Source organism: Botrytis byssoidea (genome assembly GCF_014898295.1).
Source record: "Botrytis byssoidea strain MUCL 94 chromosome Unknown BBYS_002, whole genome shotgun sequence".
Lineage (NCBI taxonomy): Eukaryota > Fungi > Ascomycota > Leotiomycetes > Helotiales > Sclerotiniaceae > Botrytis > Botrytis byssoidea.
The window spans coordinates 1861273-1887905 of NW_024065843.1; the positions used below are offsets into that span (position 1 = coordinate 1861273).

At 44.2% G+C, this 26633-nt stretch overlaps 6 protein-coding genes across 6 annotated transcripts; 3 read left to right on the forward strand and 3 right to left on the reverse strand.

Annotated features, from left to right (window-relative positions):
- Window positions 1-514: 514 nt before the first annotated feature.
- EAE97_001324 (uncharacterized protein) lies at window positions 515-1529 on the forward strand (the record flags this gene model as incomplete). Its single annotated transcript, XM_038871835.1, has 2 exons — window positions 515-766; window positions 915-1529. 2 exons carry the CDS (start codon window positions 515-517, stop codon window positions 1527-1529), a joined length of 867 nt encoding a protein of 288 aa, XP_038737736.1.
- Window positions 1530-2291: 762 nt separating this feature from the next.
- Window positions 2292-5369, reverse strand: EAE97_001325 (uncharacterized protein; the record flags this gene model as incomplete). Its single annotated transcript, XM_038871836.1, has 4 exons — window positions 2292-3674; window positions 3813-4972; window positions 5067-5189; window positions 5246-5369. The coding sequence occupies 4 exons, from the start codon at window positions 5367-5369 to the stop codon at window positions 2292-2294; spliced, it is 2790 nt and encodes a 929-aa protein (XP_038737737.1).
- A 2725-nt stretch (window positions 5370-8094) lies between these two features.
- EAE97_001326 (uncharacterized protein) lies at window positions 8095-10769 on the forward strand. Its single transcript, XM_038871837.1, has 3 exons — window positions 8095-8599; window positions 8987-9385; window positions 9435-10769. Exons 1-3 carry the CDS (start codon window positions 8495-8497, stop codon window positions 9957-9959), a joined length of 1029 nt encoding a protein of 342 aa, XP_038737738.1. The 5' UTR covers window positions 8095-8494; the 3' UTR covers window positions 9960-10769.
- Window positions 10770-14432: 3663 nt separating this feature from the next.
- EAE97_001327 (uncharacterized protein) lies at window positions 14433-16792 on the forward strand (the record flags this gene model as incomplete). The annotated part of the gene is made up of 6 exons (XM_038871838.1): window positions 14433-14670; window positions 14749-14936; window positions 14994-15171; window positions 15242-15416; window positions 15464-15652; window positions 15703-16792. The coding sequence occupies 6 exons, from the start codon at window positions 14433-14435 to the stop codon at window positions 16790-16792; spliced, it is 2058 nt and encodes a 685-aa protein (XP_038737739.1).
- Window positions 16793-17188: 396 nt separating this feature from the next.
- Window positions 17189-20727, reverse strand: EAE97_001328 (uncharacterized protein; the record flags this gene model as incomplete). The annotated part of the gene is made up of 4 exons (XM_038871839.1): window positions 17189-17832; window positions 17932-19437; window positions 19702-19985; window positions 20051-20727. 4 exons carry the CDS (start codon window positions 20725-20727, stop codon window positions 17189-17191), a joined length of 3111 nt encoding a protein of 1036 aa, XP_038737740.1.
- A 727-nt stretch (window positions 20728-21454) lies between these two features.
- Window positions 21455-24950, reverse strand: EAE97_001329 (uncharacterized protein). Its single transcript, XM_038871840.1, has 3 exons — window positions 24435-24950; window positions 23489-24358; window positions 21455-23409 (listed from the first exon to the last, which is right to left on the reverse strand). Exons 1-3 carry the CDS (start codon window positions 24609-24611, stop codon window positions 22162-22164), a joined length of 2295 nt encoding a protein of 764 aa, XP_038737741.1. The 5' UTR covers window positions 24612-24950; the 3' UTR covers window positions 21455-22161.
- Between the last annotated feature and the right edge of the window lie 1683 nt (window positions 24951-26633).

Here is a 26633-nt window from a genome sequence, read left to right on the forward strand (position 1 = left end):
TTCAACATCAAAATACCGAGCATAATACCTACCTACATACATACTCAAACATCCACTAAACTATTCTCCCAAATCACAAATGAAACTGAGTGAAAAGTGACGAATACCTAGGTCATTCATAATGACCACCATAATATCGTCAGGATAAAAGAACAGACTTTGTAAAAAGTTAGTGTCTTTGTGATATGTACGATGTGATGTGATGATCTTCTAAAGTCACAACCCTGCTCGCAAGTCCCCACCTAAAAACCCCTGTCCCATCCCATCCCATCTCATCCACAAACCACAAGGCTGACGAAACGAAACCCTCCATATACAAAACCCGCAATTCCATCTATCCATTCAATTCACCCCTATAAAACCAAATCAACCCAAATCAACCCAAATCGAATCGAATCAAATCAAACCAGACCATATCCAATCGACCCAACCCAAATCACCCAGCAAATCAACCCTCCAAACTTCCACCTCCATCCAACCTCTCACCCTCATCTCACCCCCTCCCACCCCAACCATGCCCACTGAAAAACCACACTACACCCCCCTCTCTACCTCGGCGCCCAAATCCCCTCCGCCAACCTACGAATCGGCCTCTTCCCAACACGGTGCGCTGCCCACGCGTCCCGCATCGCAATCCATTTCCACCGGCAAGGGGCCCGTACCCCGCGGTCCCTTTCCGCTCGATATCCCCTTGCTGCAGGAGTTGAAGGGAAAACGCATTATTCTCGCCTCGGCGAGTCCGCGTCGGAAACAGATTTTGGCTACGGTTTGTTTGTTTAATTTCCTCATGATGTTTTTTAATCCCGTGTGTGTGTGTGTGTGTGTGAGAGAGAGAGAGAGAGAGAGAGAGAGAAATAGATAGCAATATAATATATCATAACATAACATTACTAACCTCCCCCCCCTCTCCCCAGATCGGCCTCACAAACCTCGAAATCATCCCATCCCCCCTCCCAGAGAACCTCTCCAAAGAACACCTCGGCCCCTTCGACTACGTGCTACAGACGGCCATCCAAAAAGCCCTCTCAGTATACACCCACTGCCTGGACAACTCGCTCGCCAGCATCCCAGACCCCTCGCTGATCATCGCCGCCGACACCGTCATCGTCACCAACTCGGGGGCTATCCTCGAGAAACCGCGGTCGCAGGCCGAACACATCCGCATGCTGCAGCGGCTGCGCGACGACCGCTCGCACAAGGTATTTACAGCCATTGCCGTTGTGGCCCCGCGCGACGACGCGCGCTATCCGGGCTACAACTGCGAGAACGAGGTGGTGGAGACGAAAGTCGTGTTTGATGCGGATATTGGGGATGAGTTGATCGAGGCCTATGTGAAGACGCGGGAGGGCGTGGATAAAGCCGGCGGCTATGCGATCCAGGGCATGGGCGCGATGTTGGTGGAGCGCATCGAGGGCAGCTGGGATAATGTCGTGGGATTACCCATTCGCAATACGGTGGCGTTGATGGAGAAGGCGGTGTTTGATCAGGAGGATTTGGATCCCGAGGAGAATGAGGAAGGGATTGAGTAGAGGGGTTGGAGATGAAGATGCAGATGCAGAGTACATATGTAATGAGAGATTGAAAAAAGAGGACGTTTATAAATAACACGCACAGCACATGCACATGCATATACTTCACCTCTTCAAACGTACAGGCCAAAATTCGGGGTTCAAAGGGTTACATATATATATATATTACGAGGTAGGTCGTGTAAATAGCGCAGCAAAAGCTTATAGAAAGGCATTCTCTGATATTAAAATACAAATACAAGACACAATCCAATCCAATCCAGCCCAGCCCAACACCTAATAATCACCCAACCCTATTTTTGCGAGACGGCCCCCAAAACCACCCCCACCCCCCTTTCCACCGATCCAATCTCCAAGCGAAAGAATTCCCAGTGGCAACGATTCCCACCATCCATTTCGGCGTTTACACATCTGCAAGATACAAGACAACATAAACCCAACCAATAACCTTCCATCTCTAAATTGAATTACTTATTACCCATTCTATACTCACTTACATTTAAACATCTAAAATTACTCAAAGTATCATCATCCCCAAAGTTATAAGTAGAAAAGCATCGTAATAGCATTGAAACTGGAACACTTTTCAAAATATCTAACTAACTAAGTCCTTCTCAATGAAATTTATCGTTTTCGCATGTTCCATTCGTTTGCTTGACTGAACGATTTCAATAGCATCATATCATATCATCATCGCTCATTCTCTCATTCTTCATATCCCATCACGTCATCATACCACTAAAGCTCTAGAAACCTGGAAACCTAGAAACCCCATCCACGTTCCTCTCTCCTCTCCTCACGGTATTCATCTTCTCTCTCCTCCTCTCTCTCCCTCTCTCCCCAACCACCTTCATTTCCATGATCTCCTCCACCGAATCCCATACCACCAAATCTCTCCGCCAATCCTCCAACTGACTCACCAAATTCTCCACCACCATATTCGTGTCTTGGTGGCTCCTCAAATCTTTCACGTTCACCACCCCAACCACCATGTTCTTCTCTTTGTTGACCATATCCACCATAATCCTGACGAGGCTCCTCAAACCTCTCTCTGCGCTCCTCTCTCTCTGGAACATACTCTTGTGGTCTATCCCTATCTTCGTTGCTGTCATTACTTCCACGACGACTGTGATGACTGTGATGACTGTGATGACTGTGATGCCTGTGATGCTTTCTGTGGCTCCTGTTACTATCACCACTGTCACTACCAGATCTCTCTTCTCTGTGATGTTGCGCTTCATGATAGTGACGTCCATCAGCTGTTTCACCCTCGCGCCATGTTTCGGTCTCGACTCTACCATCAGAACGTTCGTAGATGCGTTCGTTGGTTTCTTCGTAACCTCCACCATATTGAGGTCTTTGCTCGGTAATTTGTTCAAAGCCAGCTCCGTGGCCTCCTTGCTGACCATATTGTTGATATTCTGTTCGTCTGCCACCATCTGCGAATTGTTCTTGTGTATACTCGGCTTGAGCATAGCGATTGCCAGAGTGACCTACTTCAGTGTAGCTCTGCTGGTAGTTACCTTGAGAGTTGTAACCTTCAGAAGAGTATGATTCTTTTTTCCCCCCACCACCTAGAACTCCAGCTAAAAGGCTTCCACCAACACCTCCAGCGAGAGCACCAACAATACCGCCAAAAGCACCACCACCAACTGCTTCTCCAGCAAACTTGCCGATTCCTTCAGATGCTTGTCCACCAAATCCTGATGATCCACCATTACCACCCATTGAGGAAGCCAGTCCACCCATGATTTCATTTGCCATTGGATTTGACGAAGACATCATAGGACCTTGCTTGGACATTTTTAGTGGTGCACCACATCCATGACCAGTATCGTGAACACCTTCAAGGTGATTTTCTCCGTTTTCAACTCCATCTCTGCTCAACTTTCTGCGGTATTCCTCTTGCTCGTCACCGTCCTTGTTGCGCCACCATTCCTCTACAACTCTGAACATAAGTTGACGACCATCAGATGCTCCATCGTCACCATAGCTGCGAAGAGCGGGATGATGGAAAACACCGTTGACGATACGATCAATTGTACGATCGGGATCAATGCGTTCGTCATCCCAACAAGAAATGAGTTGAGGGACAACCCATTTGAGAACTTGAGAAGCGATTCTACCAGCGCATTCGTTGAGGATCTAAAAAGTTTGTTAGTATCAATGATGGTTGTAGAATTGTTATTATATGCTTTCGGAAAGTTCGATGCCAAAGGCATCATACGACCCAAGGAAAGACGGCCGTGCAGATAACGATTGTGGTGAGAGGATGGTGCTTACGTTAGAGAAATGATCCTTAGACAACATAGAATGTGTAGGATCGGTAGAATGGTCATCATGGAAAACAATCAATTGCTTGTCCTTACTGCTTTGGATGACCTCGGAGGAACCTGTATTCAACTCGGTCTTAATTTGGCTAATGATGGGAAGAACGAACGGAGCAAGGAGAGAGAAGACAAAAATGTTGATTTGTTCCTCAATGTTCTCGATGAGATCTGGGAGGATAGGAATCTTTTCGATAGCTTCACGAATTGATTGCATGGTCTCGTCGTGCCATTGGATGATTGGATATATTTCCTTGGCGACTTGTTGCATTTGAATTGTAAAAGCTTCTGGATCTTTTGGAGAGACTTCCTCTTGAGCTTGTTGGGCAGCAGCAGCATTGGCTTGAAGTTCATCTGCCTTGCTAGCTTCATCTTTACCACCAAAGAGTCCGGAAGGAACTGAACTCAATAGGTCCTTCAGGACACTAGTATTACCTTCACTACCTTCTTGCATAGTTCCTTCAAGGGCTTGGATCTCGCTTTGAGTTGCTTTATCGTCGAATTCACCCATGACAGAGTGAAGGAAGTCAACACCACCAAAGGTACCCGTAATGAGTGGGTAAACTTCATGTTCCGCGCCTGGAAGCTCGATTCGAGTTCTTCTTCCAACATGTGGGAAAACATCACGTTCACCCATCTCAATCAGAGCAAGTTCGGTGTAATTGCTGTGAGCAGAAAAGTCCTCCAGACAGTGTAGTCCAGTACCCATCAATCGAAGTGCCTCATATAAGTCGTCCTTGTTCTGGTTTCTTCCATAGGATCTACCAAGTCGGATAGATTCACGGAAAAGTTTTCGGACATGTTCAGCAGATGACATGATTCCAACGTGTTCATTTGCAATATAGTTCTTCATGCCGGTCCGGGGATCGATAGCGAGCTCAACCTCTTCATCGACTGGACCTCGAAGTCTAGGATCATATTCTGAAGCATCAAGGTTATCGGCATAATCTTTTGGGTTATCAATGTGATCTTCTGGTCGATAACAACCCAATCTTTGAGCTGTAACTTCGAATTCTCTTGTGCCGTATCCGAATGTCATAAATCCAAGAACCCAGAGTAGAATGCGAATAGCTTCAGCGGAAACATATTTGACGGTACCAACATCGATTGCTTGAGCTGGAGGAGGAGAGAAGATTAGTTTCCGATAATAGTGAGATTGAGGGGTGGGTGAGGGGTGAGTTATTTTAAGATATGATGAAATTATACTTACAGTAATCTCTCAGCCAGTTACCAAAGTAAACTCTTGCTACCATCATTTTATCAAACTTCTTTCCACCACAAGCTCTTGACATAACAAGTGTAAGGAGGGTATCTTCAATATCTCCATGGCGCCCTGAGTAACACATTAGACAGTGTTTTCTTGTACAGGCGGTATAGATGTGAACTCACAGTTTATTCCTTCAATTTTGGAAACCGATGCAATATTTCCAGCACCAAATGCATGAGCTGGATGTGCTAATAGCAGCAGGATCGCAAAGGATAGAAGCAGCGTCGAGCTGCTGAACGAAATCATATTTGCGATGATATATTCGAATAGTTGTTGAACTTATGGAGGGGTTCAAATCGAACGCAGCAAGAACAAGTAGAAATAAAAAGAAAACTGAATATGAGTAGATTAGTGGACCAGCCGATGGGATGTTTTGTGAGGGGTCAAATTATGTAGCAAATAGGTAAGCCAAGCCGAATATCTTCAAAATTGGTGGGGTTTTTGATACGATATTCGCTGTACGCCAAGTCAAGATGATCCAGTAAGATTGAATCTCGCACGAGAAAGGAATCAAAGGATGTTTTATGTTGGTCCTTGCGGTCAGCTGCGATTCTGTGAATGAAGGAGATTTGTGTAGCAATGGAGGGGAATGATTGGAAAGCTTGTCATCAGTGAGTGTACTTTGCAATGAGTGTTATGACCTACCTGATGGCGATCACTGATACACAAAACAAACAGGAGTTGCGCCGGCGTTGTCAAAGAGTACTTAGGTAACCTTACAAGCTCGATGAGTGGAGAGATGGATAGCTATGGTACTTGGGTATTTAGGTATGAAGGTGTTGAAGTGGATACCAAGGTAGGTTTAGATTTTGATGTGGGGTGTTAATAAGGTTGGTTAGGTGCTTGAGGAAGGTACGAAGTACGTATTGAAGTCCTGGAGGAAGGTACGAACTGGATGGAGTACTTGGAGTCTGGAGGTACCTGACTGATTAGGAATACCTAGGTAGTAATAGAATTTGCTTTTGAAGGCCCAATTTAAATAAAATGCCCAAGAAGTGAGGTTTATCTTAAGTTTTGTCCGATAAGTACGCCTACCTGACTGGCACCTGTTGGGAGTGAATGAATATCCATATAAATGTGTTTTGAACCGTTGTAGAGCTTTCGATGGGGTTTGTTACGTGACCTTTGTTTTAGTAGGGTGTGCCCAGGTGATTTAGAACATTCTGTTGAAGGTTGAATTCCCATCAAAAGTACGAATTCTTTGAGATGGGGGATTCAATGGGAACTTCCAGCGGTGCTCCGATATCGAGGTAGATGGGTGTATACTGTATGTAGCATGATTTAAGATGTTGGAAGTGCGACAGTCAATATATATATCCATCCATATCGATATGAATACAGCTTCTCCAACCTATCCAAACAGTATCCAATTGTTGGAGAAATCATATTCATATAGTAGTGGTAGTGGTGGTGGTGGTGGTGGTGGTAACATTAAAGCTAATGAAACAATAAACCAACCAACACAGCAAGAAATCTGAAGTCTGAAATCTGAAATATTGAAAAGCAAAGGAAGCCAAACCAGATCAACCCCAATCACTAGAGCAGAGAGCACATGTGCTAAGGTAATTAGGCTTAATATGGGTAGAGTAGGGTCGAGTAGGGTAGAATAGGCCGGGTTATATCGTGATACGAGAATATCTTTAGGTATACCCTGTAACGCGCCCACAAAAGACAATTTTTCTGTTACCAAATATAAATTGAATCAGTAGGAAGATGAGTTGAAATCAATTTTAATCATTCAGTCCATTTCAGTACTCAGAATCGGTATTGGTACCTAGCTGGGTAGTGCTCACACAATCTGTAGGAGGAAAAACAGACTGGAATTGACTACTGTTGAAGCTATTCACCGATCAGACTGTTCTCTTCTGGTGTTCTCATTCAAAGGATTGACAGTTCAAATATGAAAAAATAACGGTGCACAGTATCATATCATAAATTTCGGTATCTTGCGAATGAAGTTCTCATGTAGCCATTCTTAACCTCATTCTGATCAAAATCTCCTTCTCACATTTATTATTACCCCGAGGACCTAGGTACCTTCTGGAATAGGTCAAATGAATACTATACCTATCAGGTGTTTATTAATCTGTAGTACAAGATCACCGAAATCGGGACGGGGAAGAGGAATCTTTGAGGCTTCGTAGCGCCGAAATGTATAGAGATCTATACCTAGCTAGGTACTAGATTCAATCAAAAAAGACCCCGTGGCCTCCCCTATGAGAATGATACAGTGCCAATATAAGCAAAAGCAAATGAATCAAGGTGAGTTGGGAGAAGCAAAAGAAAGTGCTTTCACGGTTTGGGGCATTGAATTGAGTATCCATTAGATAGATATAGATTCTTGAATAGATGCTGGTGGTAGTATCGCTTTGAAATCATTAGGTGTTCAATATACAGTTTCTGATAAGAGCAAACAATAATAATACTACCTACGATAGGTACCTACCTACCTACCTACCTACCTAACTTATCACTACAATAAAAGAAAGAAACTGCTTTGAAATGCCTACATACAACAACACTGCTAATCTTTTATCTACTGCCTACCTAGTACCAGTATTCACTGCTTTTCTTCCAATACCTAATACCTAGGTAATTAGGTATATGTATATGCACTCTCTCTCGCATTCTCATACTGTACCTGCCCTGCCCTGCCCTGCCCTGCCCTGCCCTACTACAAAATACCTACAAGTAGTAGTAAAATCAATACATCTTTCAGTGTTCAATTTTAAAAATGGCGCGTGTTTTCTTTACCCCCTACACTCATAATCTACCTAGTGCTGATTCTTACTCTACAGTAGAAGAAGAGAAAAGAGAAAGAAAAAAGAAGAAAAGAAAAAAAAATTAATCAAAAAATCGAAAAATCTTTTACTCGCTCTACCCCCTCCCCTCCCCTCCCCCCACCCCACTCATTCAATTATTCCTTTCCTCACTACTGGTACTGTACCCTACTTTTCCCTACTTTTCCCTACTTTTTCTACTTTTCCCTCGTTTCCTTCACTCACGCTCATACTAACGCCCACGCCCACGCCCACACTTACACTCACACTCACACTCACAAACGAGTTGGTGCGGCCTTCCATTAACCCCCCAGTGATCTTAGTGATCGGAAAGCCCATAATCCGCTTTTAAATAATTCACCTTCCCCCCCCTTCCCCCAAAACCTAAACAAACCCCAAACATAATCCCTCAAAATTTACTTCCCTCTCATACTTCTCAGGCTTGAAATATCAGCAACGACAGCCTACAATCCAAAAACATACACAACCTCTTTCAATAACATACATACATACATACCTACTCACTCACTCACTCACTCACTCACTCACTCACTCCCTCACATAACATATTAATCAGAAAATAATTAAAAAATGCCTCGTCCAAAGAAGACGGAAGAAAAACCAAAGGAAGTTCCAGCTGGTGATGGAGCAACTTTACAAATCGATGTTGCAAGCTTTGTGAGAACTAGAGATACTGTAAGTTTCCTCTTCTTTATTCTCACTTTTTTTTACATTCCTTGTCTCGAGCCATTCCATCTTCTTCATCGCATTCCTCCAATCTATCAACTATCCCCCCGCCATTACCTATATACATCATTCCCATCAGCTATAGTTCAACAACTACAAACCACCTATATTTGAATCATACAAATATCGAAATCGCACCTTGACGCGACTCGATTGCACCTATTTTCACGTCCAAAAGCCCAACTCCAAAATCTCCCTCAAAGTCTTCAATCACGCGTCAATACTGTTTACATCTGATCGACTCTTTCGCGTTTCGATACAATGGCGACCCCACCAACCCGCCAGCAAATGGATTTAAACTTGTATCTTTGTGAGCAAACGCTAATGTGGTCAAAGTTCATCGGTGGTCTCGCGACTTTACAAGAAGCTATCTCCAGTGTTTCCTCCGCCTACATCAAACATACCAATGCTGTCCTTGGCGAACATGGCACCGGCTATACCATCGACACAGCTCTATCCAAGCTCGGCGATAATCCTCTCCTCGAAACTTTGGGTGCCCTTCAACGCGCTGCAAGTCCCATCATAGCTAAAGCTGTGGATACTGCTCCAGAGAAGAAGGAAAGAAAAAAGAGACAACACGATCCAAATGCGCCAAAGCGTCCTCTGACTCCATTCTTCCTCTACATGCAAACCGCTCGTCCGATTATCGCAAAAGACCTTGGTGATGTTCCCAAGGGAGAAGTTTCAAGTGAAGGTACAAAGAGATGGACTGATATGGCGCCTAAGGATAAAGCTGTAAGTTTTGTTATCTAAGCTCTTTTTTTATTACTAATAGTATTTCAAGCTTTGGCAAGATGCCTACAAGGATAACCTCCGTCTCTACAATGCGCGCATGCACTCCTATCGCAGAGGTAACCTTACAGCCAAGGAAATGGGTGATGATGCTGCCGCAGCATACGCCGATGAGAACAACATTGGAGCAGATGCTTCTGCCGATGCTCAACTCGTAGGAGAAGCTACCGCCGGAGTTACAGCTACAGTCGAGGAAGAAGAAGAAGATGCCGAGGGTGAACCTGAAGCCGAAGCCGAAGTTGAGAAATCACCAACTCCAGCTCCCAAGACCCCAAAAGCCAAGGGACGTAAATCAAAAGGCAAAGCCGATGTCGCTGAAGAAATCCCCGTTCCATCATCTGCTTCTATCGTCCCCCCTCAAAAAGAGGCGAGTCCAGCTAGAAAGCGTAAGCGCTCTGGCAAGAAGGCTGATGAGCCAGTTGTTGCTACTACTGAGCCAGAAGAAGCACCGGCAACAGTTGAAACACCTAAATCAGCACCAAAGTCTAGAAAGAAGAAGGCTAAGACTGATGCATAGATTAAGACGATGGAATAAAGACAATCAATCATGATAACAAATATTAAGATCTTTTTCTTTTTGTAGTTAAAGATTCTAGCTACTCAGGCGTGGCGTTAGCATTTGATTTCTTTCTTTGCAATTGTGTTTAGGGAGGTCTTTTTAACATAACATGCAATTGTCGCTTTGGTTTTCTCTCGCTGTTTCTTTTTCTTCTTCCTTTTCCTTTTCCTTTTCATACACTTTTTGTCGTAGTCGAATGGTTGATGGATATGGATATGGACATGGATATGGATGATTTGCGTGAATTCTGTTTACTTTGATTTGATCAATGGACATGGATGGATGAACCGATGGGGTTATCGCACTTTAGCTGGTACAAGGTACAAAATGGGTGGATTGGTTGATTGATTGATTGGTTGAAAGGTATACCTTTACCTTTTGCTTGCTGTGAGAGAAGCAGGAGGATCAATTGAATTACTTTCTTGAGCTGTGAGTGAGTGAATTATGAGGTTTTGTGTGAATGGAAACAAGATGGGATGGTAAAGCAGGGAGGGGAAGAGAAGATGAGAGGGCAAGGCAATGGGAATGGGAATAGGTTATGCATTAGGTAGGTAGGTAGTTAGCTTTCTAACTTTCTATCTATCTATCTGTGTTGCTAGTGGGGTGGGATGGCATGGCATGGCATGAATAAATGGCAACTTTGATGTTATACCTACTCTTCTTCTTCTTTTTCTGATGATGATGATGAATGAATGTTCTTGATATTAGTGATATTGTTGTTCTTGTGAGATGTTGCTGTTTTTATGTGAGGGGTGAGGTGTGAGGTATGAGGTATCAGGTGTTTAGATAGCTAAATAAACAATGAGTATGCATTCATGCTTTTCTTAATGGAGGGGATAGAATGCGATGTGATGTGATGCGATGTGATGTGATGCGATGAAATAAGGTGGATTGGTGAATTAGTGAGTGAGTGAGTGAGTGAGTAGGTGGGAGGATAGGGAGATGGATTTGTGTGGTGTGGTGGAGATGGATAGGTTGTGGATGGGATGTAGATATGGATGTAGATGCGGATATGTGTATTTGTGGATAGAATGTGTATTTGCTTTGGTAGAGTGGTGAGTGTTGGGTTGGTAGGTTGTGAGGAGGGATGAGAAGGGGGGGATAGAGATGAGGGATGGAGATGGGGATTGATAAGGAAAGGGGAGAGGAAAACTTATGAAGCTTAGGGGGAAAAAAAAGTGAGACGGGGGACGGGGGAGAGAAGCTGGGAGAGAGGAGAGAAGCTGGTTTGGATTGGTGTGGATATGGATATGATAGGAGTATGAATTTGGAAAGGAAAGAAAGGAAAGAATTAGAAACGTGTTGGAGAGAAGGTTAGGAAAGGGTCGTAAAGTGAAAAGTGGAAAGGGGAAGTAAGGGGGGATGGATGAAGGGGATGGGATGGGATGGGATGAAAGGGGAGAGGGAAGAGGGAGGAGGGGACGGGATGGGATGGGATGAAGGGGAAACTGTTGGGACGGGGAATGGGAATGGGATGGGGAGGGAAGAGCTGTAATATGGGGATGGTATAAGACAAAGGAGAAGAAAATAAGTTTGGAGGTGTGGAGAAGATTAGTTTTAAGATGATTTGTGGAGGGTTGGATTTATAGATGGATTGTAGGAGGGGTAGATGATAGTTGGTGGATATAGAGAGGGAGAGGGAGAAGGAGTATGGAGATGGAGATGGAGATTGAGGTTGGTACTAGTGATTAGGATTGGTGAGAAGATTGAATGTGTATTAGTATAGTTATCATAGATAGATAGATAGATAGATAGATATAACATGATAACGAAACTATTGAATTTGAACTTTGATCTACATTTGAACTAACGTTGAGGTGTTGAGTGGGTTGGGGTGGAGTGGATTGGATTGGATTAATAGAGAAGGATTTTGAGAGCTTGGGAATTCGGGATGGGGAGAGGAGAGTTGAGGGCTGAGAAAGGAGTTTGAAGAGTTTGGGATAGGGAAGAGGAGGGGAGAGGAGGGGAGAGGAGGGCAGGAGGGGTAGTTTGTGGTTTATGGGTTTTGGGTTTTGGGTTGTGGGGGAGACAGAGTTATGATGCTGATGAGTGAGGTGATGGGGTTGAGTAGATATAGATATACATACAGATACAGATACAGATATAGATATTTCAATACTTTTAAAGTTTATAGATTATAGTAGAGAAAGGAGATGAAGAAATAGTCATAAAGGGCTTAAGATTGTAATACTGAGATTGAGATTGAGACTGAGACTGAGATTGAGACTGAGATTGAGCTTGATATTTTGGGAGTTTACTTATATAGATAGAATTCACTTGATTTGATTATAGAAATTTGGGAAGTTAGAGGGGTTTGAAACGGGATCAAAGAAATGGGGAGGGGAAGATAAAAAAAGAAAGAAGGAAGGAGAAGGAGAAAGAGAAAGAGAAGGAGAAGGAGAAGGAGGGGGAAAGGGAAGGAACGGAGGAGAGAAGAAGAAAAAAAGGAGAAAAGGAGGGGATAGAGGAGGAAAGGAAAGAGAAAGAGAGGAAGAGAAAGAAGTAGAGAAGTATAAGTTGTACTCCTATTGAAAAGTTATAGGATGTAGAATACATATATTCCCTTGGGGTAAGTTTTCATTATTTTTCCCTTCCTACTTCACACAGTTAGATACACATCGATGCATCGCGTAGTCAGCGTAGCTTTATGGAAAGACTGAACTGCTTATGAATTTACTACTACTACTACTATGTCCCCTTGAGTAAGAGACATCGTTCTTGGGATATGTAGGAGAGTGCTTTATCTAGTCACAGTTCTTATGTATAGATAGTAGGTATTAGAGAGTAGATAGCAAGCGAATATACATACAGTATAATTCCATCAAATCTGTATATCCTAGATGAAGTAAGTTAACTTATTACTATTAGATATTTGAGAATCTTAAAGGTACTGGGTAGTGAGGTATTATTTGAATAGTATAGTAAGTAGTAGGTAGCATTTAGAATCTATATAAATATACCTACCTATCTTAATCCACAACCCCTTATCCCGAAACCAGATACGCGAAGGAATATTAGATCGAGTCTAAACTTTAATATATATGCGAGATATACTACGTACAGAGAGACCTCTCGGGATTACCGAATCTCGGTATCGTATATGGGTATATACATGTACAGGAGGGTGACTTTTGATGGAGGGAGAGGGGTTGTGAGGTATGGGTATGGATGGATGTATGAGGGGGAGGGGAAGGGGGGAAGAGTTGGATGCTTAAAGTGGCATCATACGAAAGGATTGATGGAGATAAAGTAACCTTATAGATATAAAATAAAATGAAGAAATTCTCAAGGTAACTCTGTAGAGGATTTCTTGGGGTTCTTGGGGTTCTTGGAGAAAGAAAGTTATGCGCAGGTTGGTATGGATGGTGGGTATGGATGGATGGTTGGTATGGATGAAGGTAGCGTCGCAGTACATAAGAAATTCAGTACCTTTCATATGCCGCTCCCCTGTTCTCTTTAGATTTAGCTACTGAGCCGCATGTTACATTACTACTCTAGATACAGTAAACGTCTCTCTTACCTATGAGTATTCCTTCAGCCCGAGAAACCAATTCTCGAGTTTTCGGGCCGTTTTCAAACGGATCTGATCGTGAATCATGATTAATTTCATCAATCTCCATTCGTCGGTCGTTACTCACAAATGAATTTCTATCCACACAACAATATAGTACTCACAATAATTCTGTTGCCTACAATACCACGATACACTCCAAACAACCCAAGAAACCCTGCCGTGAAGCACTCCCCAAAAAGATGTCAAAACCCCTACAAAAACTAACACGGAAGATATTTTAATCCACGATATAGTGGATTACATACAACAGAAGAGCCTATAACAAACCACCAATTTGCGGCTTCATCCTTTCAGGGGTTTATCGTGGCGCTGTTTTGTTTTCAATACACGCTAAGAGGTATCAGTAGCCAATTAGATTGAGTGGAGAGATGAAATCGCCCCGTTGTTTCCAAAGCTTTTTGATCCTGAGGAGTAATTTATTTTCCGCTCGTGGGAGCGATAGGGATGTGTGTATATGTTTGTGTGTGATTGAATCTCATGCGACGTAACCTTATGAAGGGAGTTGGAGGGAAAATGGTAAAGGAAATTGAAATGGATAACTCGGCCGATAGAAATGGATAGGGAGGATGAACTGTCCGCGAGAGAGGCTCTAGGATCCTTCTTTCATTCGAGAATTGGTTCGCGGTTTGTATATATATGTTATGTACCTTTCTTTGCTTATTCCCAGAGCCTCTTTCTTAATTATCAATCTGTCAGGATACGGGTTTTGATACGCATTCTTTTGTTGAAGTTCTGTTCGTCGTTGTTTTGAATTTGGATTTGGGGATACTCCTCTCGAATAGTTTCTTCATACATTCTTTACAATAAAGCATCTTTACTTGTTACATTCTTTCTGAGCTGTTTTTTTTATTGCAATAATGCATCTATCAGTCCTTACCATTTTAGCTTCTTTAAGCCTTATCTCTGCAAGACATCTACCTCTACACTCGCTTCAATCTGTTCGCAATGCAGGATTATCTGGTTGGTCTGTCCAGGCCTCTACTTGTCCGACAGGCAGCACATCTTGTGGAGATACGGCGGCTGGTGCATGTTGTCCTTCGGGAATGTTTTGCGCTACGCCTGCGAATTCCGAGGTTGCTGCTTGCTGTCCATTTGGTATGATATCTTTACATTTTCTTTTTCTTGTTCTAGCTGAGAATTCGATTGGGATCCAACAAATCTAATGCCCAACAGCGGGAGAATGCAGGAGTGTAATTGAAGCCGCACCCAAATGTGCAGACGCCTCCTGGAATCTATGGGATGGGTTGGATGGAAATGCTTTCTGTTGTGAAGTGGGACTTTTGGGAGCTTATGATCATATTTCTCACCGCGCGGGAACGTGTGTGGAGACTGTTGTGAAGCCTACTACTTCGGCGGTTTTGGTAAGTGGAGGTTATCTTGTGATTTGACTTGGAAGAAAGACATTGATATTTTTGTAGAGATCAACTGGAACAGGTTGTGCAGCAACATCTTCCGTCGTTGCTACTACGAGCGCGATTTCTACTACTATCACTTCGATTCAGGAAACATCTACAATCGTGTCCGTAAAGAGCACCATTACTTCGAGCTCTGCTACTTATGCTTCTGCTTCTGCTTCTACTTCTGCTTCTAGTTCCGGTAATTTATCCCCACTATCCTTTCCCTGATGTTTGGTTTATCGAGTACTAATCTACGTTTGAAATTTTAGCCAAAATTGTTAGTCAAAATGATTTAGCTGTTGCTGCTCCTGCTACGAAAGCCTCATATTCCAAGGCCACGTCATCAACCAGTTCTAGAGAGGCATCAAGTGTAGTTGCAACCTCAAAATCTGCATCTACATCTGCGATAGCAACTGCAGCTGCAGCGACTACCGGAAAACCTGTGTAAGTATCATCTAATCATGCATTGGCAATCATCTAATCTCTGTTAGCTTCTTTCACTATATGATAGGAGGAGTCAATGATACTCATTGTGAGCAAGATATTGTTGATGCTATTGCATTAGGAGTCGATGCGTTTGCTCTCAATTTAGCCGTAACATTAGATTCTGGCCATTCGTGGGCATTGAACGCTGTCAACTCTCTTTTTAAACACGCTCAAACTCATAACTTCAAACTCTTGTACTTATCACTCTTCCCACAAACAAAAACATCAACTAACTCTTGACTAGTTTCTCATTTGATATGACCGGATTCAATTCTCCTTCCCAATTCATCCCTATTCTCAAAACATACGTCACAAACAGCGCATACTATACCTATTCTGGACAACCCTTCGTCTCGACCTTCAATGGTGGTGCTTCATCTTTTACATTCGGTCAAGGCAGCGTGAACGATGGTTGGAAAAACGAAGTCCAAGCAGTCATGGCCGCAGCCGGTCATCCCATCTATCTCATCCCCTCATTCCAAGACGTAGCCACCTCATCTTCCTTCTTCACCAAATACCCAACATTAAACGGAACATTCAATTGGAATTCCTGGCCCACCTATTCCGCCGGCGACTCCCCCGTCGACACGATCGACGACACCATCTATCAAAAAGCCGCCAAAGCCGCCGGAAAAGGCTTCATGATGGGTATTTCCCCTCTCCAATTCAAACACATCGACAGCACGCAAAACTGGTATCGCCGCGGCGAAGCCAATCTCGAAGTGCGCTTCGATCAAGTCCTCACCGCACAGCCCGATTTCATCGAATTCCAAACGTGGAACGATGCAGGCGAATCGCATTACATGGGAAACACGTGGCGGGAACCGCTGGTTTCCGATACGACTCCCGAGGCGCTCTCGAGTATCGCGTATGATCACACGGGCTATTGGCAGATTCTGAAGAGTTTTATCAAGGTGTGGAAGGAGGGGAAGACGAGCACGCAAACCATGTATCCAACGAATGGGAAGGATGCCCAGGGAACTTTTTGGCATCATACTTTGTTGAAGAATGGGGATTGTTCGGGGGATTCGTTGGGGTTGGGGAAACCGGTCGGGATTGGCGGCGTGGAGGATAGTGTTACGGCGGTAGTGTTGGTGGCGAGTGGGGTGACGGGCTTGAAGGGGAGTATTAGTGTGGGGGGGAAGGTGCTGGGGACGAAAAATTTCCAGGCCGGTTTTAATACTATGGTTGTGTCGAATATTACGACCGGTGCGGTGAGCATGAGTGTGACGAATGCAGCGGGTACGGTTGTGGTTAGTGGAAAGGGTCCGTTGGAGGTGGTGAATAAGGCGAATTTGTGTAACTATAACTTCCAAGTTGTAGGACTGAGTTAGAGGTGTAGAGAGAAGGTATGGGGAGTCCGAAAAGGTTTGGGATGAGATGAGGGGTACAGTGGATTTAAGCGAGAAGGAGGAAGACATTTTTTTCATTCATGTATGATTTGGATATCTATCCGTTTAGAGGTTATGATTCTTAGGGTATTTTGAGATTTTTACAGTTACGCAATTTATAAACTATTTCGTATCATTTCCAGCTAGCGACTAACTTTTTGCAATATTTGCTATAACTACTTATTTATTAGAGAGTGTGAAGAAGCCGACCAGTCGACTCCAAAGGGTATCTAAAACTATATCATCCATTTCATCCATCTTATGCCATAACACATCCATCTACTAAATAATCCAGCTTTTCAATCTATATACACCACTCACCTCACCTCCCCCTTCTCCCTACCCCCTCAACCCCCTAATCCTATCCTTCAAACTAATCTTCTCCTTCTCATCCGTCTCAAACCCACTCTTCTCCATATCATTAAACCCCGCGCTCGCATCCCCCCCGACACCGCTCTTCCCCTTCCTCCCCACCCACTTCTCCAACCTCATCTTGACCGCCACCACGGTGGTCCCGGTAGTAAACAAACTCGCCGCATTCATCGCGGCCCCAATCAACACCTGATCCGGCAATCTCACAGTACACAGACTAATCCTCTGAATATCCACAAAGCCCGTCACAAACGCCGCGTTTGCCGCAGCTAACAGAACACTGAGGACGATTCCCCTCAGCAATTTCCATTTCGTGATAGTGGGGAGAAATTTCATTTCCAGCACAAACGCCGGCATGGTTAGAACCAACACGCCGAATCCGAGGAGGCCGTGGAAGGTGGTTCCGTGGGATGCGGAGCCCAGGAGAAGAATCCCGAGAATGCCGCCGCCGAGCGAGAGCGGCAGGACGGCGAAAAGCCAAATGCGGAATCGCGTTTTGGGGGCAGATGCCCAGATGTGGGGGAGGGAAAGCATGGTTGCGATTTCGTGGCCGGAAGTGAGGAGGAGAGTGAGGGGGATGGCGAGGAAATAGGCGAGGATGAGGAGGAATGCTAAGGGGGGGGAGGGGTTAGATATATATTTTCTCAAAAAAAAAAAAAAAAAAAAAAAGGAAAGAAAATAGGGGAAAGAGGAAAAAAAAAAATACATACCATGTGCCACAATCAAAATCGTCAACCGACTAATCCCAATCCCATTCACCAAAATCACCTGCGTCGCCGGATTAATCAAAAACTCGTTTCCCTGACTCGCAACCGTGAATGTCGCATTGGGTAACATGACACTTCCCCCGGCGGCGGGAATACTCCCACTCGCTTTCAATCCTTTGAAGATCTCGACAAAACCGCCGATTCCCTCGCATGTAAGCGTATCGACGCCTTTTTGTAAAAGTACATCGAGAGAGGTGACGTTGACGCCGGTGAGGAGACCGCTGGTGATATCGGAGATGTTGAGATTTGTGGGGTCGACGACGCGTTTTTGGAGGTGGGGGTTGAGGTTGGAGAATGTGGATGTTAGGGGGGCGGATTTGCGGATGATGGAGGAGGAGGATTTGTAGGAGCGTGCTCGGATGGCTGGGGTGGAGAGATTATTTGAGGGGGTTTCTGGGGAAGAGAGAGATGCGGGAGTGGTAGAGTTGTTTCCCATAATGCTTGGCGTTAATGAACCGTTGGAAGATAGTGACATACTCATTCCCAACATTTGCGCAATCAATGTCACACCCTGACCACCCAAACCCTGACCAAAAGATGTTGCTACTCCCCCTGTCGTATCATTGAAATCATCCGATTTAAAAATTGGTGTTGCGGCTTGCATCATCACTTCAGAAGGATTGGCTCCATTAAGAATCGCCTGGAAGCCTCCCATATTCGCGACACTTTGACCTGCACCATCGACAAGACCTCTTGCGAGACCCTCAGCTGCTTTCGAAACAGATACTTTTTGCAGCGCCGACATCATTGCCCCGGAAGAAGAATTTGACCCCCCACCAAGAAGCGCAGCTGCTTTCGCCTGAAGACGCGACACCGTACCATTAGCAAGGAAATTACTCGTAAGACCATACGAAAAATCTCTCGCAACCATGGCTACATCTCCACCCATTGGACTCTGCGCCGTTGAAGGATCCTGCAAGCCCAAACCCACCGCCGCACCCTGCCCAATACCGCTACCTGCTCCTTGCGCTGCCGGACCCAGCATCGCAGAGATATTAGTCATAGACATCGCACTCATGAGTTTCGATTGCAAGGATGAGAGCGTTCCATTCGCGAGGAAACTAGTCGTGAGTTGATATGCAAAATTATGAGCCACTTCTGGCGCCGCAGCATCAGCTCCGGTACTAGGAGACACAGCTGCGTTCGAGAGCCCAAGACCTTGTGCTGCACCGGCTCCCAGTCCAGATCCGGCTCCAACAAGAGTAGGTCCAACCATAGTGGTAAGATTGGATCCGGACATGGCTTGGGAAGCCAATTTCTTGACATCGACGGCGCCAAGGAAGGAACTTGAGAGTGATTTGGTGAATCCATATGCAATCTCATTAACATTAAGACCCGAACCTGTCGTGTTGGTTCCTGCGGCAGCGGCGGCAGCTCTCTTGAGCCGCATTCTCATAGTAGCCATATTCATTGGTAAATCAAGACCCTCTGCAGCACCTTCGCCCAATCCTATAAAAATGTTAGCATAATTCTGCCCCTGGTGTTTGATAGTCTAGACTGCAATCCACAGATTGAAATCTTTGGAATATTCGAGTCATTCCAGAGAGCGAAATAGCTTCAATCATTGTGCTAATCCAAAATGTTGAATATAGACGAGTGAAAATAGCATTTTCAGAATCTGCAAATCAAAATCTTAACCCGAAATGCAGTCCAGACCATTGAACACACTGATTCTATCACAAAAAACAAAAAAAAAACAAAAAAAAAACATACCTTTCCCAGCATTCACAACCGCAGATTGCAACATCCCACTTGGCAAACCCGTCATCAATTTCGACATATCGATATTCGAAAACAGCGATTGAGTAAGCCCATTTCCAAGATTACCAGCAATCAAAGGGATACCAGTCCCATTGGGCGCAGCAACAGCTGATTTATTAAGACCCAATCCGCTAGCAGTTCCTCCTCCAAGTCCCGTGCCTAGAGCGGAAGAAGCGGCTCCTGCACCAGTGAGGAATGATGATGTATCTAGAGTTCCCGTTAGAGCATTGGAAGCTCTGTGATACCAGTCAGCAAAATGTATTGGGATGAATTTGATATCTTCTGTTCAAAGAGTGCTTACCCGAATCCTAGATTTGCTGCAATAGCGTTGACGCCAGATGGCTTTTCTGCAGTAGTTTGTTTGACTCCATTGTTAATTTTAAGACCAGTCGTTGCACCTCTTCCAACACCATCACCTAAGAATCCTGCCGGCGTGGCCAAAGAATCAGCAGTGACATCAAGAAGTTTTCCACCGAGCGTCTCCAAAATCCCTGCGAGGCCACCTCCTCCCGTAGCCGCTTTTGCTCCACCAGCTCCCGCTGCCCCTCCTGCTCCTCCTGCCGCGCCGCCTGTCAATATTGAAGCAAATCCATCGAAGAGTCCTCGAGTTTTCAAGCTGTTCCCGCTCTCTGCTTGATGCGTGTCCACAGCTAACTTATGCAAATCATTGCTAAGAGCTTGCAAAGAAGTAAGATGATGTTGTGCGCTTACTGCACCCAGAATGTCCGCCGCCGCCTTGAGAACTGATGCGATATCCTCTCCTCCTTGCAATTGTCCGATGTCTACAGTTTCGAGAGAAGCAATGCTGGAAGAAAATTGTGAGGCAGGATGATTAGCGGTATTAAAAAATGATCGAGTATGATATATTCCCCATGGTAACAGAGACAGAGTATTAAAGAATAGTAATAAAGAAGCGAAAATTACAAAAAGATTCCGCGTCCAGACGCGTTGCTGTGGTATATGATCAACATTCCCCATGATTAAATAAATTTAATAAAGATCAAGTCACCATGCCTTTCTGAGAAAAGAAAGCAGAAGGAAAAAACAATTTCCAGAAAGGGTGAGAAAGTGAGGATGCCAACCAGATTATTAGAGGGATTAGAGGGATACCCAAGTGAAAAGGTCTGTGTGTTAGTGGCAAGTGAAGTCACTATATATTCTGTATATGCACTTCAAAGTTGGCATCACTCTGATCTTCGGCAGCTGTACACGAGTTACTAAACTCGAATTGGAAACCGATTGATGGGTTTTAGTAATGCGTAAAGCAATCGTTGTAATAAAATTGTCTTGACTAGAACCGCTGTGACTAGAGCTTGGATGGGGGCTGAAACGAAGATTGTTCAAAGACCACGGGGGTTAAGGGGAACTAAATCGTAACTAAATGTATGACAGGTTAACTAAAAATTTGAATGAATCATATCATCTCAATAGCCTGACTTTGTATCGAATCGGTTTCTGCTAAACATTGTGCAAGGGGCAGTATTTGTCAGTATCGCCCAAAATATAGATGAGATCTGTTTGTAGGACACTGACTGGTTCTTGGCGTGTTTTCACAAGAGTATAAGTTAACGGGAACAGACTTCTATTCCTACTGTTCTTATGAGATATATCACCCATTGAGTTTGTCACAATACAATCCAGTCATGAATATGCATGCAATCGGTTACCATTCACAATCTTACACGAGATGAAAATTTTCCTTCACATAGGCATCAATTCCGTTAAATGTGTCAGCGTTGATTAAAGTTCCGACAATATGTAATTATTTCCTCCGCGTGGATATACTCGATACACTCTTCTTTCAGTTCGTGTTTTGCAACGTCCCCAGAAGGTTCTCGTAATAATGAGAACTTAACGAACAAAGCTCAGGGTTTAATAAGAGAATGGATAGACTCTTTATCGGCAGGCGTCTGACAATAAATTGTTTCGATTTGTGATACAGTACGTGCCCTGGCACGGTTGGATCATGAATCATAATTCGCTTCATCATTTGTTTCATTCGGATAGCTCGGTTCTCCGCTTTTGGTGACATCTAGAATTTTTGATGCAGGGATTGTTGTTAGAAGTTATCTGAATGCGTATCACGGGTAGTCATGTCTACCGGCATCCGGAACTGCGATAAGGTGCTTTGTGGGCCATGGGAAAGACGAATGTCGGCATTTGCAATCTCCACAAGTGCGTGTGCGTGCTTGAAAATGCGAGCAAGAATTCGGAAGTCCTTGCTGGCCGAAGATTTTGCATCGACCGACCTTTAGTAGGTATAAAATATACAGTGATTGAGGGGAATAGTTTGATATTACAACGTCTTTGTGTTCTTACATGCTCCCCATTTCTAGTGCCATTGACCAAAATAAAATGGTGAAGGTAAGGCATTGCGTAGATCGATTAGAAAGATTTGCGGCTTCTCCAGTGTTAAGAGCCTGTAAAATAATCTTGATATGAACCCCACATCTCTGGATGCTGAGGTGCTTCACCACCAACTGTGCCTAAACCAAATATGAATTCGTTCCAGTGTGCATTTGTATAACCTTCCGGAATGGGTAGTGGTGATGTCATGTTCGTATCTATGGGGGTAGAACCCATGGGCATGGGAAGATCGAAGCCCATCCCCCCGTAGGTATTCTGCCCCATTGAATCAACCTGCCCGATTGCAGAAGGTTGGCGGTAGTTGTGATTCTCCGACATGATTGGAGAGAATTCGGCACCCAAGTTCGGAGCTGGGCTGTACATATTGGGGACTGCCGTTGGAGTTGTTGATGCCTGAGAACCACTGAGACCTCTTTCTCGCCTTCTTGCTGCTTTTGCTCTTTTCAGCAAATTCTTGACTGGTCGCCAAATCATTCCATCTTTTGTATCTGCAACGTAATCACTCCATCTGTTGTAATGATATTCAATGACCTCCCAAGCTTGGTCAGCAAGAGTGCCAGTTGGTTCCGCACAAAGCTCGGCTAAAGCGACGGCGATTGCATGCCACGGCACATAAGTTTCAAAGAACCAGAGCCATCCCCTTGAAGGGTCATGTTGCCATATTTCTTCCATCAAATTGAGGTATGCCATAGATGTACGCAAAGATTGTCCTCGAGGAAGTACTCGATGAGTAGTTTTCCTTCGCTGAAGTGGATATTGTGTCACCAACCATAATTTGAGTGATAATAGTCGTGATACCCGACAAAACCAGAAGAATTTCGGATCATTGGGATCAGTACCTGCGAGATAGGTTGATTCGACTTTATCAGTAAATCCTTTAATCATCTGCTCTTTTTGTTCTGTGGTCAAGACCGGCGCGTCTAGGCGCGTAGGTACGAAATTCATCCTCAATCCGATCCCGCTGACTGTCATTGTAATGCAAGCAAATGTCATACTGGTGAATCCTATCCGCTCGACCGGTGAAGTTGTTGAGGTAATCGAGATATCCTCGTCGTTTATGTTGGCAGGCATCTTTGTATCAAAAGAGCCATCGGTGATCGTTGTTTCTGTACCTCGATCTTCGGAAGCTCTCGTATCAAGTACGATTAATGTCCACCATACTCTCCTTCGCATTTCCACATCGAAAGGTTGGTTGCCGCCATCTCTGTGGAGCCCAATGCCACGGGCAAGGCGGACTGCAAGACCGATAAACGCCCATGTAGATCGACTTCGATCATGAGTGCGCATAGCTGCCTATGAAAGTATATAAACATCATCATCATCATCATCATCATAAAAGCATCGTCCAAGATGCTTGGAGAAGAACACTTACAATATACGTCATTAGGGCTTGCAAGGTAACAATTTCTACACTATTAAGAAAATCTGATTCTTGGAGAGCAATCTCTGTCGCAGTTTTGTATCGTGTCACTAAAATCTGCCTTTCTTCATCTAAAAGTTCGAGGCACTCTTCATTTGTCATGCTCGTCACAGCAGCCAGGTAAACAGAAAACGTCATCGCCTCAAGACTTTTGAATTTGTGTCGGCCAGTATGGTCGTATAACTCGGAACTTGGGCTTGCCATCATTTGTGCTGTTGACTTGTGCACAGTGACGACCAACGGATGCACATTTTTGAAAAAAAACTCGAGTAAAACATTGCGGTGGTTGTCGGATGGATATGGAATTATAACATTCGAGGAAGTAACCTTGGAATCAAAGACAAATTGTGAAGGGGAATTATACTTGGATGCTGGCGAAGTTGCAGTCGATCCAGAGTTTTCATCTTCATCTTCACTGGGGTTCTCGATGAGCTGTTTCAGTCCATCAATTTCTTCGCTTAATCTTGTCCAAAACCCGTCATGAGTATAGATTGAATCAGTCTCTTGACGTCTGATAAAATCAGCAAATTGATGATCCAAACGTCCTGGGACAAATCCAATTTCATGGATATTTTCGTTGTATTGACGGCCCGGAGACGTGAAAGAACGATGAGGTCGCGGTCCTGATGATGGTGTATTTGACCGAGCCTCGTCTTCTACATGACTTTCCTCTCCAAGGAGTTTTGTGGCATCAATTCTGCTCACCAAACTTTCGAGATGAGAGATTCTTTTTAATAGCTCAGCATCACGAGACTTTGGATTATTTTGTCTCGGCCTGGGGTTTCGAACACGTGTAGGGAAAATACATTCAGTGCCAGATGCCTGATTTTGTGTTATTCATCAGGTATTCATATGCCCAAAATTGGTGGATGCAGGTTGGGAAACCAATTTCACTCACCTGACATGGGATACACGGGTTTGTTGTTTTATTACATCTTATCTTACGTCTCCTACAATTTGTGCAACTAAGAACTTTTGCTGGTGCTGCTGGTGCTGGTGGAGCTGCTGATGCCGCTGGAGGTTGGGCGTTTGTGCTATTACTGGCAGTAGAGGCCGCGGGACTGTTCGGATTCATGATGTTGAAATATTAAAGAGTGGCACCGTCGTTGCCTATATCATAGACTTTGAGTGACCGACTCGTCCGAATAATTGATTGAATGATGGGGTGGGTGGTTGGTTGATAGATTGAAGGATTGATTGATGGATTGATTGATTGACCGACTGAATCAATCGATGAGTGAAATGATTACCCACAGAAGCCTTTCAACACGACGAATTGACGGTTCTACCATAAGCATGACAGCATGATTATGTATGAAATTGTGCTCGGAATAGAAATTGGATAATAAGGCTGAGTGAGTCAAACGGCCTGTTTGTCCAAGATTTCATCTCGGGGAGAAAAAAGGTCCTTTTGTTCATATGAAAACCATCTGCACGGTTGCACCTTTTTCGCAAAAACCTTAAATTGTTGACCAAAGTGCTTACCTATGAGGGAGACCCGAGAGCATTAGTAATCGCATCTACCGCACCGGTGCACGTCCGCGACTGACAATACTTTCGGATTCGAGCCAATGAGAAAGCTCCGCGCGCCACAAATGCCCTTTTACTCACCGGAGGGTTTTGAGCCCGACTACCGGTTGAGCTCATGGCCAAGAATGGCGTAGGCGAAACTTTCCAAGATTAAGATATTCTTATTCTTCAAGCTGAATAATAATAAGTAGGAAGGTGTGAGGTTTAGGTGTGGAATAAAAGATATAGAATTAGAATGGTGCCAAGGGCCAAGATATTGGCCCAGGATTAGCTAGTCTAAGCTAAGCTAATTTAGTAACTACACGTGATAAAAGTATAACAGAAGGTTATTGATCCAATACTATTTATTAGGTTTGGATGGTATGTCACCAGTACCCAAATAGATGCATGCAACAGAAGATTGATTACCTCCCTTACGCTGTATAAGTTGTAGAATGCTCTCTACCTACTAGGTAGTATTTCTTGAGTTCGGCAGCCAGCTACTCATAGACAGCTACTCCAGTATTCAGTATTCAGTATTCAGTAGCAGCATACCGGTATGTACCGGAATAAAAGTTTCCATTGGAATTCCTCTCTTCTTTTATCTCCGCTTTTCCCATTCCCCCGTTTTGTTGTCGCTTATATCCGAGTGCCGCTCTGACGGAGATAAATGATCCCTACAAGGGGGTAACCAGGATGTGCAGCGATCGGCTTTTTGATATACTGTGCCGAGATATTACGAGTACCATCAGATGTATTTGGGAACCAATGTCTGCCTGGGCACCCACCGGATTCTCAGCGGATTAACCCTGATCATTCTCGACTGACTTTTAGCCCCCTACTTTTCTATCCACAAAATGGCACACCCATCAACCTACCTAGGTACCTCGTGCTTGTCATGTCTGATATTCAATCCTGACAGCTGGATCGATAATTGTATGTGTCTAAAGTCAAAAAATAAAATTCTATTACGTCATGCAGGATGCAGCCTGAACGCCAATCTGTATTGGGGCTAGAAAAGGTATGCTTGAAGTTTTCGCTCATTGGCATCATGCGTACTGAACTCTATTCATGCTTATCTATAGCTTCTATTGATGCGATGCAGCTCCAGACTCATTGCTCATCCGGTCAAGAAATCAATCAACTTTAAAATCCTTCATTCTTACGGCCGTTATCCCAGTTCAATCATCCTTTCTTCGTCCAGCAACTTCTATCTGTGAGTAGCAGGGAGCCTTCTTTGTAGGTTCGGTGGAATTCCCAGTCGTTGGGAACATCCAAACCGAATAGGTGAATAGGATGAGCATTCTCATAATGCTCCGGTATCAACGGTGCGTGGATACAACCAAGTCACACGGTTGCCATGGGCAAGAAACATCATATATCCACCACGCTATCTACTCCGGTCTATAGCTTCCTTGACGGCCTTTCAATATCTTTGACAATCGAAGAGAGCTTCCCAAGGCCAATCACATTTGATATAGACCCAATCGCCCGAGACGACTCTGGGCGAGAAAGGCAACCACCTTGAATGCTTCTGTGGTCAAGATGTAACCATATTTTACACATTCAATGTTGGCAATACTTCCAA